Source organism: Protopterus annectens, chromosome 8.part0, assembly GCF_019279795.1.
Source record: "Protopterus annectens isolate FY-2018-M chromosome 8.part0, PAN1.0, whole genome shotgun sequence".
Classification (NCBI taxonomy): domain Eukaryota; kingdom Metazoa; phylum Chordata; order Ceratodontiformes; family Protopteridae; genus Protopterus; species Protopterus annectens.
In genome coordinates, this window is record NC_056741.1 from 42,324,911 (window position 1) to 42,345,203 (window position 20,293).

At 44.3% G+C, this 20,293-nt stretch overlaps 1 protein-coding gene across 1 annotated transcript in view; it reads left to right on the forward strand.

Moving 5' to 3' along the window:
- The window catches only part of ZNF384 (zinc finger protein 384), a 1,170,835-nt gene that overhangs the window by 855,339 nt on the left and 295,203 nt on the right, over window positions 1-20,293 (forward strand). The window contains exon 5 of the mRNA XM_044079105.1: window positions 9,144-9,222. Within this exon, the coding sequence (XP_043935040.1) occupies window positions 9,144-9,222 (79 nt within the window). The remainder of the gene's footprint in view (window positions 1-9,143; window positions 9,223-20,293) is intronic.

Genomic DNA, 20,293 nt, shown 5'->3' on the forward strand with positions numbered 1-20,293 from the left:
TACTACTGGGGACTTTGGCGCGGGTGAGTTTGGATCCTACCTCTGCCTCTGAGCTTCTGTCCCCTGCTCCAGAGATTCCCTCAGCTCCAACAACTCTTTTGTCGGATGCAGGGTGTTCTTCAGATCAGGGACAGAATACCTTTGAGATCATGAGGAAGGTAATGACTACATCCCAGTTTCAGATGCAGTCTATCCAGGATCTTCCTTCCAGTTCTGGGCCCTGGTGACTTTACCTTCTCATGTACCCTCTCCACAGGACCACAGAGACCAGGCCTCAAGCCATCCAGCAAGAACCCCCCCCCCCCCTGAAACTTCTCCAGACTACCCCACTGACAAAGTCCTTTAGAAGAGGACTTGCAAGAGGAAGCATCTTGACTCCCCAGAAGAGTCCGTCACATCTGATACTGACCTCGATGATGCAGAAGCGTCCCCACAGTAACTTCCTGAAGATGTCTCTCTTGGTGACATCCTGGAAATGTTAAAGCAGAGAGGTGACTGGCAGTCCACATCCCCTTCAGCTGAGGATTTGGTATATACCTAAAGGCTTTCGGGTCTCGCCCTTCCATCTGTTGGGTGACCCCTCCTTCCGATGAGCTTATTGATTTAATCTCTCATTAGGCTTGGGAGATCCCAGGCTCCATAGAATCTACTTCTAGGAGGCCAAATAAATATATAAAGGTGTAACAGACCAGTTCCTCTGTCCATCCCCTGAATAAAGATTCTAAGACCATGGATAGATATGGGAAGTGCGTTTTTTCGTCAGCAACCTTTGCCTTACGGTCGCTGAACTACTTTAATCATTTTACTAGATTACAGCGGTCCCTGTTGAAAGAACTGTCAGACTACCTCCAAGGAGCTGTAGTTGATGCAGAGGCAGACAAAGTAATCACTCAGCTCGGCACCCTCAGTTCAATTGTAAACTCTTCCATGAGGCCTCTCTCTTCGGAGGCAGGCCTTGCTGTGCCTTTGCAATTTTGTGGAGCCCTTCAAGTCTTCCTTAATTAATGCCCCTTTTGATGGCTCCTCTCTTTTTTGACCCAAAGTAAAAGAAACGCTCACCAGGTGTGAACAAGAAGGCAAGACCTTATCTGCTGTTGGAGTATGTTTTTCCACACCTACTAGACCCTTTCCCAAAGATCAGAGAGGTAGTGGAAAGATGTGATTCAAAAAAAACACAAAGGTTTTTCCAAGAGATACAAGGGGAAAGTTCCCCTAGAGGCAGAGGGGGGAACAATAATGGAAGATGCCACCCTCGCAGCAGGGGAGGCCCACAGAATCAGGGCTCCAGAGAATCTTTCTTTGGTAGACCTTTTCAGTGCTCCTGAAGAGGTGCCTGATTGCTTGGCTCTGGAGGCAGTCGGGGGATGATTGTCTCTGTACCTGGCAAAAAAATAACAAACAACATATGGGTGTCGGGTGTAATATCCAGGGGTTATAGCATTCCCTCCTTCCTCACTCCAGTAAACAAATCAATTCCAGATGTTCCACCCAGTCACAAGGAACAAGCAACCTTAGAAATTCAAAAGTTGCTAAGAAAAAGTCATCCAAGAAGTCCCCGCAGACCAGAGGAGATTCGGAACTTACTCTCTTTAGTTCCAAAGAGAGCAGGGGACTGGAGACCAATTTTGGATCTCAGCATTCTGAACAAATCTGTGAAAAAGACCAAGTTTGACATGTTGACACTGCAGTCAATATTTCCATTCTTGGAAAAAGACAGTTGGATGTGCTGTATAGACCTTCAGGATGTGTACTACCCTATAGGAATAGAAAGGTGATCCAGAAGATGAGCACTTCCAGCTAGGAGCCAGTCACTTTTAGTTTTGAGCTCTAACCTGTGGTATCACTAACAGCCTCCAGAGTGTTCACCAATTGTATGGCAGTAGTGGCAGCTCATCTGAGACACCAAGGATTCCAGGTGTTTCCACATCTAGATGACTGGCTCATAACCTCCCCGACCAGGCATAGTCTGTTACAAGCCAAGACCTACACTCTACAACTCTGTTCCACTCTAGGGATTACCATAAATCACAAAAAATCTGCTCTAGAACCATGTCAGATCTTGGTCTTTATAAGATCAGAGATAAACGCAACAATGATGATAGCAAAATTTCCACAAAACAGATTAGGCCATCTTCAGCATTATATAAGAATTTTGATCAGGAAAAAAAATGAGCCTCTGCCAAACTAGTTCTCCCAAGTATTGGCAAAATGGCAGCTTCAGTTGTCCTCATTCCCCTAGCTCGTCTCCACATGAGAATTCTTCAGTGGTTACTTTCGACACAGTGGTCAGTTCTAAAGCTTCCAATGACATACAAGATTGTGATAACCAATTCATGCAAAAGGGATCTTCAGTGGTGGATTCCCTCTTCCCTGGTGTCTCAAGGTCCTTATTTTATTCCTCCTCAACCCCAAGCCACGGTGACCACAGACATTTCCCAGATATTGGGGGGGGGGGGCATTATCTGGGGAAGACAGTTGAAGGCATCTGGCAACAGCACAAGGCCCACTTGCATATAAACATCCTGGAGATCACTGCCGTGCTTTTAGTATTGCAAGCATTTCAAGACTCTCTCCCTCTGGGAACGAGAACAGTCCAGTCAGACAACATGTCTATGGTCTGGTACATAAACCAGGGGTTCACTAGGTCTTACCCCCTTTGTCGAGAAGCCCTGAGGGTCTGGCAGTGGACAAAATCTTACAACCCCTTTCTGATATCAACACACATTTCGTGGAAATCAATGTAATAGCAGACAAATTAGCAGAACCATATTATGACCTCATGAGTGGTTCCTCAATCAAGAAGTTGCGGAAGAGATCTTCCGAAAATTAGGCCAGCCTTACTGCAACCTTTTTGTTTCATTCCCACCAGTACCAAATGTAGCAACTACTTTGCCCTGATCCCCCCCCTCCAGGGGAGTCCTCAAGGGCTGCACTTGTTCAGGGACTTCTTTATGCCTTTCCGCTAATTTCTCTAATCCCCAAATTTCTGCAGAAAGCAAGTTTGTTGAAGATGACAGTAATCCTATTTGCCCCCCTATTGGCCTCGGCAGATTTGGTTTCCCTTCCTTCAGCCTCCTGTTCGGGACGAACCATGGATTCTGGACCCTGTTCCAGACCTCCTGACTCACCCATCAGGGATGGTTCATCCCAATCTGAGAAATTTCTAACAGCTCGGCTGCTCCAGTTCCCCTGATTGCCTGGTTTCCTTTCCTTTCATCTCCAGTCAGACTCATTTTGTTATCTTCTCATAAATCATCTACATATAAGCTGTACAAAGGGAAAAGGAACAGATTTGTTTCATTGGATAACACTAATCAAATGGACCCTTTACTGCTCCCATTCATTCCATACTAGAACGTTTGGCTAAGCTTTTCAGTGAGGGTGCTGCTGCAGCCACTATTAGAGTTCAGTTGGCAGCAATTTCAAATGTTCATCTAGGAGAGAATGGGTCTGGTATCATATCAAACAGACTTTGTAAAGCATTCTTGAAGGGAAGTGCAAGGCTTAGACCCCCATACAAAAAACTCCTCCCTGCCTTGAGATCTGAATTACATATTTTCAAATATTATCCATCCGCCTTTTGAGCCGTCTGCTAACTGTAACTTGAAGTATGTTCCTTGGAAAACACTCCTCGTAGTAGCCATTACCTCAGCAAAGCTCTCTTCACCAAAGACTGGACTAGACAGTCAAGAGGAGAAGGTAAACACTTGCACCACACCACACTCAGCACATAGTCTCTCAAAACCTACACCACCAAAACACACACATAAAAACAGAAAACACACAACTACATTCATGGAGGCTCTCAGTAAAAACCTGCCCAAGCAACAGGGACCTCCAAAGCAGAAACACAAGCAACCTCCAATCCCCAACACAACCCAAATGACACATAGCCCACAAACTCAAGTGTGCCACTCAACCACAGCCCATAAGGCATAACAACATACCCAACACTCTAGTCATAGGTGACTCTATAGTCAGGCACACTGATGTTCCACTCACCAGGCTAAATAAGGAGAAAGTTACTGTCAGCCGCCTGTCGGGTGCCAGGATCCACCACATAACGTATGCACTCGGGTCACTCCACAACAAGTACAAATATGACTGTCATTGTCCATGTTGGTGTGAATGACCTGAGACATACCTCCTTGGACTACATGAAAAGGGACATGGAGGAGCTGTCCGATCTTGTAGCCCAGGCAGGTATGACCCTAGCCCTGAGTAGCATCCTGCCATCACCCAGAATGATACCACAGTACAAGGACAAAATGATTGACTTCAACAATTGGCTAAGCTTCTGGTGCCATTCTAAGGGGATCCAGTATCTGTCTGCTTGGGATGACATGATCGACAAGCCACGATGCTTTGCCAGAGATGGCCTGCACCTGTCGTCCCTGGGATTCCGGATACTGGCTAAGGCTCTAGACACCCCTATAGTGCCTTTTTTAGGCAAGGTTCAAATGACAAATTCACCACCCTAATAGGTACAGGCAAGAAGAATCTGGGGGTATTGCTACTCAGTGCTAGAAGTCTAAACCTCAAAATGCAGTCTCTCGAGGCACTCCTTAAAATGGAGAGCATCGACTTCTGTGCAGTGACAGAGACCTGGTTCAAGGCTCCAGTGAGTACCCCTGCATTACCAGGCTATAATTCATACCATACCTTTCTGCCACCTAACCTGGACCGAAACACTAAAGGCAGAGGAGTGTCCATATTCATTAAGGATATCCACACCTCCAGGCTAGTTGCTCAGCATAATGCATCCGAAATTATCCAAGTGCAACTAACTCTGGGCAAGACCGCAATCCAAATTGTAGCTTGCTACAGATCCCCCACCATGCCCCAGGATTCCCACTCCTCATTTCTTAATACACTGGAAAATATTAGAGTACAACCTAACACCCTAATAATGGGCGATTTCAACTACCCTACCATTAACTGGGAAAACTACTCATGTACCAACTCTTGTGCTCAACGTTTTCTGGAATTCATATTCCAATGGCATGGATCAACTTATCCACACCCCCTCCAGGGGCAGCAATATCCTAGACCTGGTTATTACCAACATGGGCAACCGGTGCTCCACACCAGAGGTCAATTCCTCGTTGGTCAGATACGACCACAAGCTAATCACCCTAGACATCCACATCCCTCCCCCACCCCCCCATTAGGGAAACCACAGTAAAAAATTTCTCCAAAGCCAACTTCACACTTCTTAAGACAGAAGTGGCAAACTTCATGACACCCATGCTGACAGACAATAGAGGTATGACTGCTGAATCCTACACAAATGCACTTTATAAGCACTTACACGAGTGCATGGATCGTGCAATCCCTAACAGAACCAAGATGCTATCCTCCAGAAAAAGGAAGCCAATCTGGTGGTCTCCTGCCATAAACAAACTCTACAACAGAAGAAACTGTTGCAAAAAAGAGTAAAATCCCATGATTGGAGAAACTCCCTGGTCAGCCTCAGTAAGAAGCTAAGATCCCTCATAAAATCCTCCAAAGCTAGTTATGAAAACAAAATTGCCACTGACTCTAAAGACAACCACAAAGCATTCTATAGCTATGTCAAGAATCTCAATGGCAACACTCAGATCTGCTCTGAGTTACAGCACAATGGCACTAAATATACAGAACCAACTGATATTGTCAACATCTTGGCAGATAGGTTCAGTGCTAACTCTACCCCTCTGTCATCCCTAAAGGGCCCATCTCTATACCAGAAGAATGCAAAGTTCCTGTAATCACGGCTGGACAGGTAAACAACACACTATCCAAAGCCAAGAACACAGCATCCATGGGACCTGACGACATCCCAAGCTGTGTTCTACATGAACTACAGAACGAACTGGCACCCCACCTAAGTACCATGTTCAATCATAGCCTCACTTCAGGCTATGTGCCCACTGATGAGCTTTGTTTGATATAGATAGGTAGTTTGTTCCAGAGTATGGGGGACTTCCCATACAACTTTAAAAAGGGCACAGTATACTCAAATCAAGGGGTGGCGTAAGCCAAACACAATCGGGCTAGGCTTATAAATGCCCCAGGGCAGATAGCCTAGTATGAACTTATGAACCTATGAATGGCGCACAGCAACAGTTATCGCACTCCACAAAGGGAGAGCCACCACAGACCCCGGAAACTACCGCCTCATTAGCCTAACGAGCGTGGTCTGCAAGCCTATGGAGCGTATCATCATGGAACTTATAAACAATGACATTGGTAATCTCCAAACTCAGGACCCCACCCAGTTCGGGTTTGTAAAAGGCAGATCATGTCTCCTAAACCTGATAGACTTCTTTGAAGCAGTCACCAAAGCCGTAGATGAGGGTAAGGTGGTTCACACAGCCTATCTAGATCTCGCCAAGGCTTTTGACACCATCCCCTACTCTGGAATTATAGATAAACTCACTAAACTAGGTATAAATCCCTATGTCACAAGATGGGTTGCCAACTGGCTCACTGACAGAACCCACACTGTGAAAGCAGCAGACTCCAAATCCAACATCAGACCAGTGACAAGTGGAGTACCACAGGGTTCAGTCCTGGGTCCTCTCCTGTTTGGTATCTACTTCTCTGATGTACAGGCCAACACAGAACGTCTTTGGCTAACAAAGTTCGCAGATGACTGCAAACTAGGAGCCTTAATCAAAACTCCAAAAGATGTGGACATCCTACAAAAGGGCCTCGCTGAGACAGATGCCTGGTGTCAAAGCCATGGCCTCAAGCTCCATGCCAAAAAGTGCATTGTCATCCCTTTTGGTAAAAACTCAGTACCCATGAACTACCACATAGGTGGTAGTCTACTTAACACCGAAAGTGTGATAAGAGACCTTGGGACACAGGTGGACAGTAGTCTCTCCGTTGAAAATCACATCGCCACAGTAGTCAGGAAATCCTTCTCTGTGGCACACCTCATCACAAAAGGTTTCTCATCCATGAAAAAGGAGGTCATTGTTCCCCTCTACTCGTCACTCATTAGACCCATTATAGAGTACAATGCCCCTTTTGGGGTATGTACCTCACAAGACATCTACAACAACTGGAAAGGCCACAGAAATACTTCACAAAGAGGATTACCGGCCTCAAAGAGATGCCCTATGCAGACAGTCTCAAAAAACTGCAGCTTTACTCCTTTGCATATCGCCTACTCAGAGGCGATCTCTGCCTAACACACAAAGCTATGTCAAACCCAGAACTTTTAGACATGCTCCACTTAAAGAAATCCCAATCCCTACGAGCTACACTCTCTAGGGACCTAAACCTCGTCACCACAATAAACAGAACATGCTGGAGGCATAGATTCCTGTCCCAGAGACTTCCCATACTCTGGAACAAACTACCTATCTATATCAAACAAAGCTCCTCCTCAACGCTCTTCAAGAAAAATCTTGATGATTGGATGGGAGATAGGAAATTCACCCCGGGGATCACTTCTGTGGCTCTGCTCGACAGTGGCACAGGAAAATAATTTTCTTGGGTGGCGAAAGCCAGGGTACATTTGGCTAGGCTTATATAGGCCCTAGGGCCAATAGCCTAGTACCTACCTATGAATTGCAAGCCTTTATCTGCCAAGCCACCATACCTTGTATTTTATAAGGACAGTTTCATCTCGGCCTTTGTTCTCACAATCCAACCACCATGTACCCTCTGCCTATACTCTTGGTGGACTAGTAGCACTAATTGGATATTATAGGACTCTATAGCCTCAGAAACTACTTTTCTGTTAAGCTATATATAGCTTTACCTATGTTAGATGTTCTTCGTGTTTCACTGTTGCAGTCATCACCTGTGGGTTATCTCTGCTGTGGTAGCCCTTGGCCGGCCTGAATACCAGAATCAGTGTTTTTGTGCGCAGGCTGCTGTCGCCTGTAGCCTGATGACAGGTTGCCAGTACTTTAAAGCAAGGCAGCCAGCGTCATTACATCAGTCTTTCTTGCCATGGAGCACATAGCAGAAGCAGTTCACATGAGTGCCAGTTGGTCACAACCAGAAGTCACATTTCAGCAGAAAGTGGCTAAAACTAAGTACCCTGTTGGGGACCCTTTTTTCTTGCTCTAACCGATGTCCGAAAAAGTTAACAGTTGTCTCACCTGTGGAAAGCAGATCCCACATCCAGACTTCCATTCTTACTGTATCACTTGTTTAGGCCCAGACCACGACATCCCTCATTGCTGATTCTGTGCCCTCTTTAATGTGAGAACCGTTCATCATAGAGATCTGCGGGAGTTAGGGGACTGCATTATGAGTAAGGTAGAATGCCCACAAGCTTTGCTGAAGGCCTTGAGCTTTTGTAAAAGGCTGAGATGGATCGAATCCGACCCCATCAGTGAGAATAAAGGTCGAGATTGGCAACACACATGGAACGTTATGGTAGGTACGCAACTTCTTTTTTCTGTTTGGCAGCACATATCGAATGCCAGAGTTTGTAAAAGTGCCACCTTGGGCTGATTTCTAATTTTTAAAGAAAATCATTGCTTTAATGTTATGCAATCAAGTACAAAAGTGCTTTAAGTGGGAGGAGTAGTAAAAAAGACATTCCACCTCCCACTAACATGCATATTTATGTTTTAAGATGGGCATTGAGGTGAGAAGAGCAGGCAGTAAAATGGGTGGAGAAAGATGGGACTAAGGGTTATGCTTTTGATGTATCCCCCCACCCCACCCCCGGCCTGAGTGTGGTGGCAGTCCTACCAAATGTTGTAATTTACCATTACAGTTTCCTTAATCCCATAGACAAGAAAAATGAGAATAAGTTGAGTAAGAAGACGTTTGATGGCTGGTCAGTGAGAAGAGGGAGGAAAAAGTGCTTACAAAAAATTACTGTTCCTGAAGACGTATAAGTTCCTTATACAGCTGCTGTGTCCAGTGAACTTAAATAAACAGAATACTTTTCCTTCAGCATTTACTTTCTGCTTAAATGCAGGTTATTTAATGGATGTATGGTTGCTTATTTCAGTTAGCTGAATTCCCTTTTGTTTGTAATATCTTGTGTCAGGAGAACCGGATTTTGATTAATTTTGCCCCAGCTCTTATCTTCTTGCTGCTGTTAGTGTAACATATTTTTCATTATCAGTTTGCCATCTTTAACCTAGTATGCCAGCTGTTCACGAATGTATTTATTTTTCTTTCAGAATTCACACAGGGGATAGACCATACAAATGTGCCCAGCCTGGGTGTGAGAAGGCCTTTACTCAGCTATCAAATCTTCAGGTAAAGTACTAGTGTTTTTTTCCCCCCTCTGGTCATGCATGATTTCTTTACTCGTGTTCTCTTGCTTGTAAGTGAGCTGGTGTTTAACTGAAGTAATATTTTTTCCTAAATGCTCCCTGCCCATGCCCATTTATTTCCCATCCAAGAGCTTCACCTGGGCTTTGGGGGAGACCTCCCGACAGCCATGAGGATGCTTTGGTGCCTCCCCAGCTGCAGATACCAACAGTTGAGCTGTTGATGTATTGCAACATCGATCTTAGCCTAGAAATAAATTCTACTTTTAGATGACTGTTGTGCATACTTTTAAAATCAGAGTACATTTGTAGAAACTGAAACTGTTGATGTTTGTCTTATCACAGTAGCACCTTTGGAAGTATTGATTTCAGACATTCATTGCACTAGTAGGAGTCAGCAGTATAGAATAGCAATAAAGGTGCTGAGCTGCAAAGCCGAATGCACAGTTTTAAGTCTTATGCACACCCCCCCAGCATGTCTGTCTTTGAAGGGGCTAGTTAACATTGTGTCGTTCATTCAAGTTTTCATTGTGCTTCATACGAGTGTGCTGGCAGGCAAGAGTGCCTGTTGTCCTGCAATATGCACTGGCAGGTCTAATATTGAGTCACATCTCATTTAGTCTGTAATTTTATTTATTTATCCTTCCTTCTGCTGCATTTCAGCATGCTTTTTCTCAGAAGCTTATATGCCCGGGCTATGCTGGCTGCTATTGTGATGTCACATGCTGTAGTAGTTTGTTGCTTGTACATTCTGCTCTGAATCTTTTGAAGTGCTTAGGATTTATGCAGTTAAACTTGAACTAGATGTTAGCCCTGAGAAAGGTCCCATATTCATTGCTTAACACACTAAAGCCTTCATAGCATTCACATGGCTGTCAAATTCTCTGCAGGTTCTGAACCAGGAAAAGCACCAGCACTTAATTCCTTTGTGTGTGGGGTAATGTGCAGTATTGCAGTGAGTGCTAGCAGTACAGCCGTGATGTTTCTAGCTGTAAAGCAGGGGGTGATTCTGCCATATTCCCCTACTCTGAGAATGGTGTCATGTGAAAGTGTCCTATGTAGAGATCAGTGAAAAAGTCCCTTACTTCATCTCAGTCCTTTTCCAGAGCATATCTAAAGGGGTTAATTAAGCGGGGGAAGGCAGCAGTCAAGCACAGATTTTTTGTAGGTAAGTCAGTTCATAAGACTGCATCCTGGTCCACACAGGTGCCATCCTTATACTTCATTACCAAGGGCTCAGTTTCACTCCTTTACTCTGCTTTCGTAGATGATGAGGGGCATAGGAGAGATGCAGCCTGGCAGCCACCTTATGGGAGGGGAGGCAGTATTGAGTCCTGGAGTATGAGCACTTCCATTGCCTTGGCCATTTGGATGGAACACATCCCTTAACTGATTGGACTGCAGACATGCCCTTTCATTCAGATGACCTGGAACTCTTGTGTTCCCCAGGTCCAGCAAGGCTCGTTGGCCCAGAATGAGGGAAGCTCACCAGATCTGCAGGTCAGTTGAGTAAAAACCACAAGCCAGTGACCAAAAAAAAGAAGCAAAATAGCGTTTATTCCTCTGACGTCTCGTTTTGTTACACATTTCCCAATATTTAGAAATTTGCTGTAATCATCTAAATGATGTCACAGTATATGAAAAATTTCAGGGGAGATGTATGAGCTGGCTATTTCTTATTATGAACAATTGTTATACAAGGGTATCAGGTTAGGGTACCTGACTGAAGAAGATGCTAAAAAGAAGTTCTGTCATTATAATACTGTAATGGCATATTTTTATTGTGTACCAAAAATTCATAAAAATATGGTTAATCCACCGGGACACCCTATTGTTTCTGGAAGTAATTATTTTTGCACAATATTGGATGTCTTTAACATGAATTAATGTTACCAAAGGTATTATTGATACCAGCCGATATGAAGGATGTATCTGATTTTTTTGTATAAAATACAGAGCATAGGCTGGAATGATCAGATGTATTGGATTACTCTTGATGTAAAGGGTTTATACACAAATATTTATCAAGAATTTGGTCTAGAAGCAGTGAGATTTTTCTTAAGGCAAGGTCCAGCTACTGAATATATAGTGGAAATGTTATATTTTTGTCTTACAAAAAATGTTTTGAATTTAGAGGAGAGTTGTTTAGACAAAAGCAGGGCACAGCAATGGGGGCAGCATTTGCCCCCTCATATGCCAACTTAAGTATGGGTTTATTTGAACAAGAATGTATTTACAGAACTTCATTTTTCCAACAATATGTTAAAAATTGTAGCAGGTTTACAGATGACTTGATTTTTTTTGTGTGAAAGAGGGGAAACAAAAATTGAATTTATATTAGAGTTGCAAAATAATAGGTTTAACCTCAAATTTGAAAGTATACAAATAGGAAAAAAAAGTATAATTTTTGAATGTAGCGGTAGATGTATCAAAGGGATATCTACATACTAAGATACATAGAAAATTTGAAGATCAAGTTCAATACCTTAAGGCTATAAGTTGCCATCCCCCTCATACTATAGAGGCGCTCCCAATTGGAGAGTTTACGAGATTGCATAGATTATGTAATGATACAGAAGAATTAAGACAGGAAATTTATAGAATGTATAACATGTTCTACTCAAGAGGGTATAGCCAGCAAATAATAGATAAGGCTTATTATAAAACTAGTCAGATTAATACACAAGAATGTAAAAGAGATAGAGATATAATTATGACAGTAATGAAAGAAAAAATAATTCAGAGATTTATTTCATCACATTATATAATGTTTTTAGTGATAAAGTTGTAGCCATGGTGAAATATTATTGGATTTTTTTTTTTTAAAAATCCAAGGAAGCAAGAGACTGGTTACCAGGGAATTTAAAATTCTCTTATAAAGTAGGGAGAAATATTAAAAGTGTTTTAGTTAAAGGTAGAGGGATTAAACCAGAACTTAAATTTTATGATGCACTAAGAACAGTTGGTACTGAAATCCGTGGTAAATGCAAGGCATGCAAGTATATAGTCACAGGGTTTGACAGTGTAAATGGTATAAAATTCAATGGGAAAGCACATTTTAGATGTGATACAGAGGGCATTATATATGCACTTAAATACCCCTGTAATAAGCTTTATATTGGGGAAACGAAAAGGCCTTTTAAAGTCAGATTGCTTGAACACATCAGATGCATTGAAAATGTTAAAATGTCTAGCTCAGTAGCTGAGCATTTTTATTATGAACATCAGAGTCAGTCTCATGGGTTAGTTGGTACAATATTAGAGAAAGTTGTAGACAATTATTTGTATAAAAATATTAAAAATGTTTTATTGTGTACAGAAGCAGTTTATATTTTAAAATTTGATACTTTGTTACCACAAGGAATGAATGTAGATTTTAACTGGAGAGTTTTGCTTTAAATAATTTTGTAAGTAATTAAATAATAGGATTATTGGATAATTGATTGAATGAATGTATTATAACTATGGAGTGTAAAGTTTGTTGAGTATTCTCCTGTGAAGGCACCAGCCGAGACGTCAGAGGAATAAACGCTGTTTTGCTTTTTTTTAGGTCACTGGTTTGTGGTTTTTACTTTACTGGTTTCAGTTTGGTTTAATTGAGTCAGTTGAGATCTGATATAATTTCTAAGATTCATTGAAGCCACTTTCACTGAAATTAGTAGCATCAGCTAATAAAACTGGACACTAAAAATGCACAAGGACTGTAAGAAGACAGCTTTGCCCTCTGCACCCCTTTTCTTATAATCAAAATGAACCAGAAAGCAAACAGGAGATGCTTTTTACATTTGATTTTCTACAGGAAGGTTTCCTTATTGTTTCACATGGTAATGGTTTCCTATGAAAGTATCTTCACGGAAATTGCATGACTGTGGACCAGACCTCACAGATGTTAGGGAATGTGGTCTGTGGCCAGCAATGAACCCAGTGCAGGCTTTGGTTACCATTGGTAAATATGCCACCAAAGCACTGCCTGTTACCTGAAACTCCCAGTTCCCACCTGTTTAAACATTTAATCACACGGACATTATGCATGTGAAAGGATGCCCAGTCTGGAGCTAGTGAGGATTTCCCTCCTTTTCTGCCTGCTGTGAGGATTCACAGGTTCTTTGGGTGATTTTTGCGGAGCAGAATAAAGATAAATGAAACCTCTCTTTCCCATCTGGATGACATCTTTGGAGAAACATGTAATCATTTGGTGGGAATCATGGGCTTACATCACTCTGACCTTCATGAGTAATTAAAACTAGTTATGTATATTGTGACACTTTAGTTTACCACTACACACCCCCTTAACACTTATGATTGTATAATATTATACAATGTTATGTTGTCCATCTCACCTTCCTTCTTTCTGGTTGGGTTCGGAGCCAATCTCGGCTCCGACTCAGCCATTTCTAAAGCTCAAAGAGTCCTTACTGGCTCGAGGCTAGCCCCTTATCCCAGCATGCTTAGCGGTAGCTACCTAGATCTCTTTTGCTGCTTGCAGCGTCAAGATTCTCTTCTGCTGGCTCAGGCTAAGTAGTGATTTTTTTCTATAAAAATTCTAATTGTTTAAGGCTATATTTCTTCAGAGTTTAGTGATTACTCCTCCTATGTCACCCCTATCCTCGTTGCTGTTGTTTTGCTGTTAGGCCGTCGTTTTCTCTCAGGCCTTTACCTGTGTGTTGTTGTCGGCGGTCTGTTCTTCTTGAGGGTTGTTCTCTTGTCCTGTTATCCTTCCTTGCTAGCTAGGGAGAAGCCATTTTAGTTAGAGGCCTTCTCCCTTTGGGAGCAGTAGCCATTTCACTTAGAGGCTACCCCCCTCTTCTTCCTCCCTTTTCTTCTTCTAAAAAAAAAAAAAAGAAATACCTAAGCAGTCAGGGTTCAAGAAATGCAACTCGTGTTGCCAGAAAATGTCCCTTATGGGCGGGCACACGAGTTGTTTGTCTAGGGGCAGTCCACCTACAGGACTCGTGCTCTGTTTGCCATGCCTTTAACGCATGGGTTTTGCAGGAGAGGTGCAACAAACTTATTTTGAGAGGGTTATTAAAACCCCAGGTTGAAGTAGGATCAGAGACTCAGCCCTTAAAAAATCGGATGACAAGCTGGCATCTTTGTTGGCTCCACCTTTGGTGCCGACAAAGTCTAGATCCAAATCTTCAGAACCTTCGGATTCTTGGCTCCCAGGAGTCTTTTTCTCCAGAGGCTCCATCGGTGTCTTCGGAGCCATCCCGGACCCAAAAGAGATCGAGATATCCTTCACTGGACCTGGTGAAATCTGTGCTAGTCTCCACTGTTGCAGTCAGTGGCAGGTAGTCACCGGTCTTCGCCCCAATCTTCTCGATCATCCAAGAGTTTATCGGATGATGATGTGGAAAGAGTGGTGAAGAGGCTGCTCAAGACAACGGTATTTGCTAAATTGTTGTCGAGCCCAGCCCAGAAGGAAGTGGCACCATTGTCCTTACCAGCCCCTGTTGCTATTCCTCCTCCGACTGCGTCCAGTTCAGAGCTAGAGTGCATGGAAGTAGTAGTGGTTGAATCGTCTGTTCTGACAACCCTTACCTTGTCTGTTTCTACATCCACTCCGACCTCCTCGATAGTCCACCCTGTTGAGAGGTCTGAGCGCCGAGAATCTCTCGTCTGCTCCGAGGGAGGAAGTGGCATCGGACCCTTGTCCCACCCCGCTCTCCTCCTCGGAGCCTCAGCGCAGGTGAGTTTGGCTCCCACATCTGCCTTAGAGCCATTGCCTTCAGTGCGGAGGTGGTCTCCAGGCTCCTCTGAGCTGGAGCCTCCCTCCATTCCGGACTGTGGTGCCTTTGAGGTGATTAGGAGTATGCTGTCTACCGAGACCACTCCACCCTCGGCTCCATTGGCTCTGTCCCCATCGATACCGGTGTCTGCCTTGGATCCTCCTCTCCGTCCCAAGCATAGGGAACCGATGCCCCAGAACGCCCCACAGGGCAACCCCTCTTCTTCCGAGACCACTCCTGAGCATGCCTCAGAAGAGGTTCCCAGGAAGAAAAGATGTAAGAGGAAGCATGTGGACTCCCCCGAGTCCATCACTTCTGACACGGACTTGGATGACTCGGAAGGGTTCCCACGGTTCCTCTCTGAGGATTTCTCTTTCTCAAACATCCTGGAGATCCTTAGGCAGAGGGGAAACTGGAAGTCCCTTGCCCCTTCTGAGGATGAGTCCGTGTACCTGGACGTGTTTGGTTCCCGACCCTCCACCTCCTGGGTGTTCTCCGCCTTTCAACCCACTTTTGTCTGTAGTGAGTCAAAAGGGGTGGAGTGCTCCAGAGACCATGAAGCCCGTTCCGAGAAGGCCTAACAAGTTCATGATCACAAGACATTTCTCTCTAAAGACATGCCAGTTGATGCTGTGGTGGTGGCAGCAGCCACCAAGAAGGAACTTGCAGAGACTTCCTCTTCTATCCATCCGCCAAACAAGGAGTCTAGAACCTTGGGTAGATATGGGAAGTGTGTTTTCTCTTCAGCGGCCTTTACTCTTTGGTTGCTGAACTATTTGAAACATTTCACAAGACTTCAGAGGGATCTCCTTAAAGAGCTGGGAGATACCCTCCAGGATCCATCAGCTGAGGGACCGGCTTCCAAGTCGGCTAACCGGCTAGCGACCCTAACCTCCATTGTTAACTCCTCCGCCTGATTTCTTACGCAGCAGATGGAGCAAGTAGGGCTGCAGACACAGGACTGGCTCTTCGCAGATGCTCCTGGATGCGCCTTTGTCAGTTTGCGGAGCCCTTCAAGTCCTTCTTTACAAACGCCCCCTTTGACCGCTTGGCCTTGTTCGGACCGCAAGTTAAAGAGACTCTTACCAGGAGTGAACGAGATGGCAAAATTTTCTCTGCTGTAGGAGTCCGTTTTTCCACTCCATCCAGGCCTTATCCCAAAGGCCAAAAGAGTGGTAAAATGTGGTTCCGTAAATACCAGGGAGCTTTGCCAGACACTTGTGGAGATAATTCCCCCAGGGGAAATAATAACGGGAGACGCCAGCCTCACGGCAGGGGGGGTCCACAACAGGGCGACAGGGATACGTTCTCTGCCAGGCCCTTTCAGAATGCCTGAAGGATTGCCTGGCTGCCCACCTCTGGAGGCAGTCGGGGGCAGAATATCACTGTACCCAAAAGCCTGGCAAGATATAACAGAAGACACATGGGTAGAGTGCATAATATCCAGGGGTTACAAAATTCCCTTCTCCTAAAACACCCCCAAGAAGTCAAAAACGATCAATCCCAGATGTTCCACCCAATCTTCAGGATCAAGCAGCCTTGGAAGTAAAACGTTTGCTGCAAAAAAGAGCCATTCAGGAAGTCCCCGCAGACCAGATTGAATCCAGAACTTACTCAAGGTTCTTTTTAGTTCCAAAAAAGACAGGTGACTGGAGACCTATCCTGGGTCTCAGCAAGTTAAACAGGGCAGTAAAGACGACCAAGTTCCAGATCTGGATAGTGACACTGCAGTCCATTCTACCCTTTTTGGGTCAGGACGATTGGATGTGCTGTATCACTCTCCAGGATGCATACTACCATATAAAAATGGACAGGCAGTCCAGGAGATCTTTACGCTTCTGGCTGGGAGCCAATCGTTACCAGTTCAGAGCTCTACCCTTTGGTCTCACTACAGCCCCCAGGGTGTTCAACAAATGCACGGCAGTAGTAACGACTCACCTGAGACGTTTGGGATTCCAAGTGTTTCCTTATCTAGACGACTGGCTCCTCACTGCCACCACCGAGCATCATCTCTTAAGGGCCAGGAACCACACAATTCACACTTGTGCACGTCTAGGAATCACAATAAACTACGAAAAAGCTGCCTTGTTGCCCTCTCAGTGTATTACTTTCATAGGTGCTCAACTAAATACAAGAGGCATGATAGCCAAAAGGGTGCTTACCATTCGACATCAGGTCTCTCTCCTCTTGTCAAAGTCAAAGGTTCGGGCACGGTTAGTCCTAAAGGTCTTGGGCTTTATGACGGCTGCTATTACTCTAGTCCTGTTAGCTCTTTACCATATGAGGATTTTGCAATGGCTCCTTTTCAGTCAGTGATCGTGTCAGGATCTACCAATGTCACACATGATCTTAATCATGGATGCTTGCAAGAAAGATCTACAGTGGTGGCTCCACTCTCCCCTAGTCAGTCTAGGTGTAGACCCTTTGTAGCCCCTCATCCGGTAGCCACAGTGACCACGGATGCTTCCCAGATAGGGTGGGGGGGTATTATCTGGGACAGACAGTCCAAGGAACTTGGCAACCTCACGAGTACCATTTGCACATCAATGTCCTGGAGATGAGAGCGGTGGTGTTAGCGTTGCAAGCACTTCACGACTGTCTTCCTTTGGGCTATATAGCAATTCAGACGGACAACATGTCATTGGTGTGGTACATCAACAAACAGGGCAGAACCAAATCTTACCCCTTGTGTCGGGAGGCTCTTCGAGTATGGCAATGGGTGATTTCCTCTCAGCATTTCCTGGTTGCAGCGCACATCCCAGGGAAGTCCAATGCGATAGCGGACAAGCTCAGCAGGACAATTCTCATGCCCCACGAGTGGTTTCTGAAACAAGATGTGGCAGATATGATCTTGCACAGATGGGGCCAGCCATGCTGCAATCTTTTTGCCTCGCACCTAAACAGCAAATGCAGCAGCTACTTTGCCCTTGTTCACCCACTGGGACAGTCATCCAGTGATGCACTTATCCACGCTTGACCTCCCGGGATTCTTTATGCCTTTCCTCTAATTCCAAAAGTTCTTAAGAAAGCAAAGTTGTGGAGTCTCAAGCTTTATCCTCATTGCCCCTTACTGGCCTCGTCAGATATGGTTCCAGTTCCTTTGGCATTACCTGCAAGATAGGAGCCTTGGATTCTGGACCCGGTTCCAGATCTCCTGATACATCTGTTGGGTGCTCTTCATTCCTCCATTCAAACTCTCAAGCTTGACAGCTTGGTTTCTCCACTTCCAGTCCTAGCCAGGCTTCTGGATATCTCACCTATTTTAGTCTCTTCTCACAAACAAACTACTAGGAAACTTTACGCTAGTAAATGAAAGAGGTTCTCTTTCTGTGCTGAGCAAAATGAAATTGATCCCTTTACAGAACCAATTTCAAAAATTTTGGACTTCCTGGCCAAAACCTTTGAGAAAGGAGCAGCGGCTGCTACGATTCGTGTTCAGCTGGCTGCTATTTCCAGTTTTCATGTGGGCCTTCTAGGTTCCAACATCATGTCCCACAAGCTATGTTGGGCCATTTTGAAAGGTGCTACCCTGTTAAGGCCTCCCATCCGAGAACCTCTCCATGCTTGGGATTTACATTTCGTACTAGCGGCTCTAATCTTACCTCCCTTTGAACCAGCCGCTTCTTGTCCTCTAAAATTCTTATCATGGAAGACCCTCTTCTTGATTGCAATTACATCAGCTAGGTGGGTTTCTGAGTTACAGGCACTTTCCATCCGCCCTCCTTATATGATTTTTCACAAGGATAGAGTAACAAATCCTTTTTACCAAATGTCTGCTCAGAGTATAATTTGAATCAGTCAGTTGAACTCCCTGTATTCTTTCCAAATTATGGCATCAAGGCAGAGTATAAGCTACATCAATTGGATGTCCACAGGCAGTTACGATTTTATCTTCAAAGAACCAAGGACATCAGAAAAAGTCAGCTGTTTGTATCCTTCTCAGAGTAAGCAAGGCTCACCAGTTTCCAAAGTCACTTTGTCAAAATGGCTGTCCAGTACTATTACTTATGCTTATGAGTCTCGGAATGTGTCTGTCCCGGGAAAGGTAAGGGGGCACTCTAACAGGTCCTTGGCTACCTCCATAGCTTTTCAAGCCAAGCTTCCATTCGATACTATTTGTGCGGCAGCAACATGGGCTACTCCCCCATACCTTCATTAATCATTACAAAATGGATGTGGCCTCTCGGAACAGGGCATCTTTTGGTTCCACGGTACTGAAGTGTCTTTTCCAGTGAGCCACACAGGATTTAGGTGCTGGGGACACTGTCCCAACCAGAAAGAAGGAAGGCAAGATGGACAACATAACCTAAAGAAGTTATGTTCCTACCATAACGTTCCATGTTTGTTGTCCTTTATCTCGCCTTCCTTCTTGTGTCTCTCCCTCCTTCTCCCATCCTGGATGATTGAGAGGAATTCCCTTTTTGGCTCATTTGGCTGAGTTTCCTTTACTTTTCAGCTGTTGGTATAGTACTTATCACCATCGTTGTTCTGTTTTTTGGTACAAGGAAGCAGTATTGTTTGGTTACCTCCTTTATTTGGTAATTTATAGTTCTATCTAGTGGTTGGTTGTCACATACGAGATCTGGGAAGCTACCGCTAAGCATGCTGGGATAAGGGGCTAGCCTTGAGCTAGTAAGAGCACTTCAAGCTTTAGAAGTGGCCAAGTCGGAGCCGAGATTGACTCCGAACCCAACCAGAAAGAAGGAAGGCGAGATAAAGGACAACAAACATGGAACATTATAAGAACATAACTTCTTTTTTTGGTGTTGGCACAAAAAGTAATGATCAAAGCAAAATGAAGTAATGCCTAACAAAATGGCACAGTAAAATCTGAAAGTATGTAAGAATCTGGACAAATTCTGATGGTACAAAGGATTGGGTATGTGTTAACAGGTGACAAGTTGTTTCATGAAACTTTCATGTAAAAAAGTGTGCTCTTCAACGTCTGATTTGTACATTATAAGTTATGTATAAATTGCATACTCTTGTTCAGAGTAAGTTAGTGTAAATGTGTGCTCCCTTCTTTTGTTAGCAGAGGAAGAGCTCAAATCCCATCTCCACTCACATAAATGCAGTGGAATATATTTTCCTTTATAAAGCCTAAAAAAAATCAGTTTATGTATTAAGTAAGGTGTGGTTAAATTAATGTGTTCGGAGCGGCCTTAGGTCAACTGGTGCCCTAGGCAAAAGGGCTCCACGGCACCCCCCACTGCACCACCTGGTGCCCCTATCCTGGTCTACCTACACCAAATAAATATTGGAAAATTGCCCCTGCTAGAGCGGCGCCCTAGGCGGCCCCCTAGTTGGCCTGTGCCTAAGGCCGGCTAT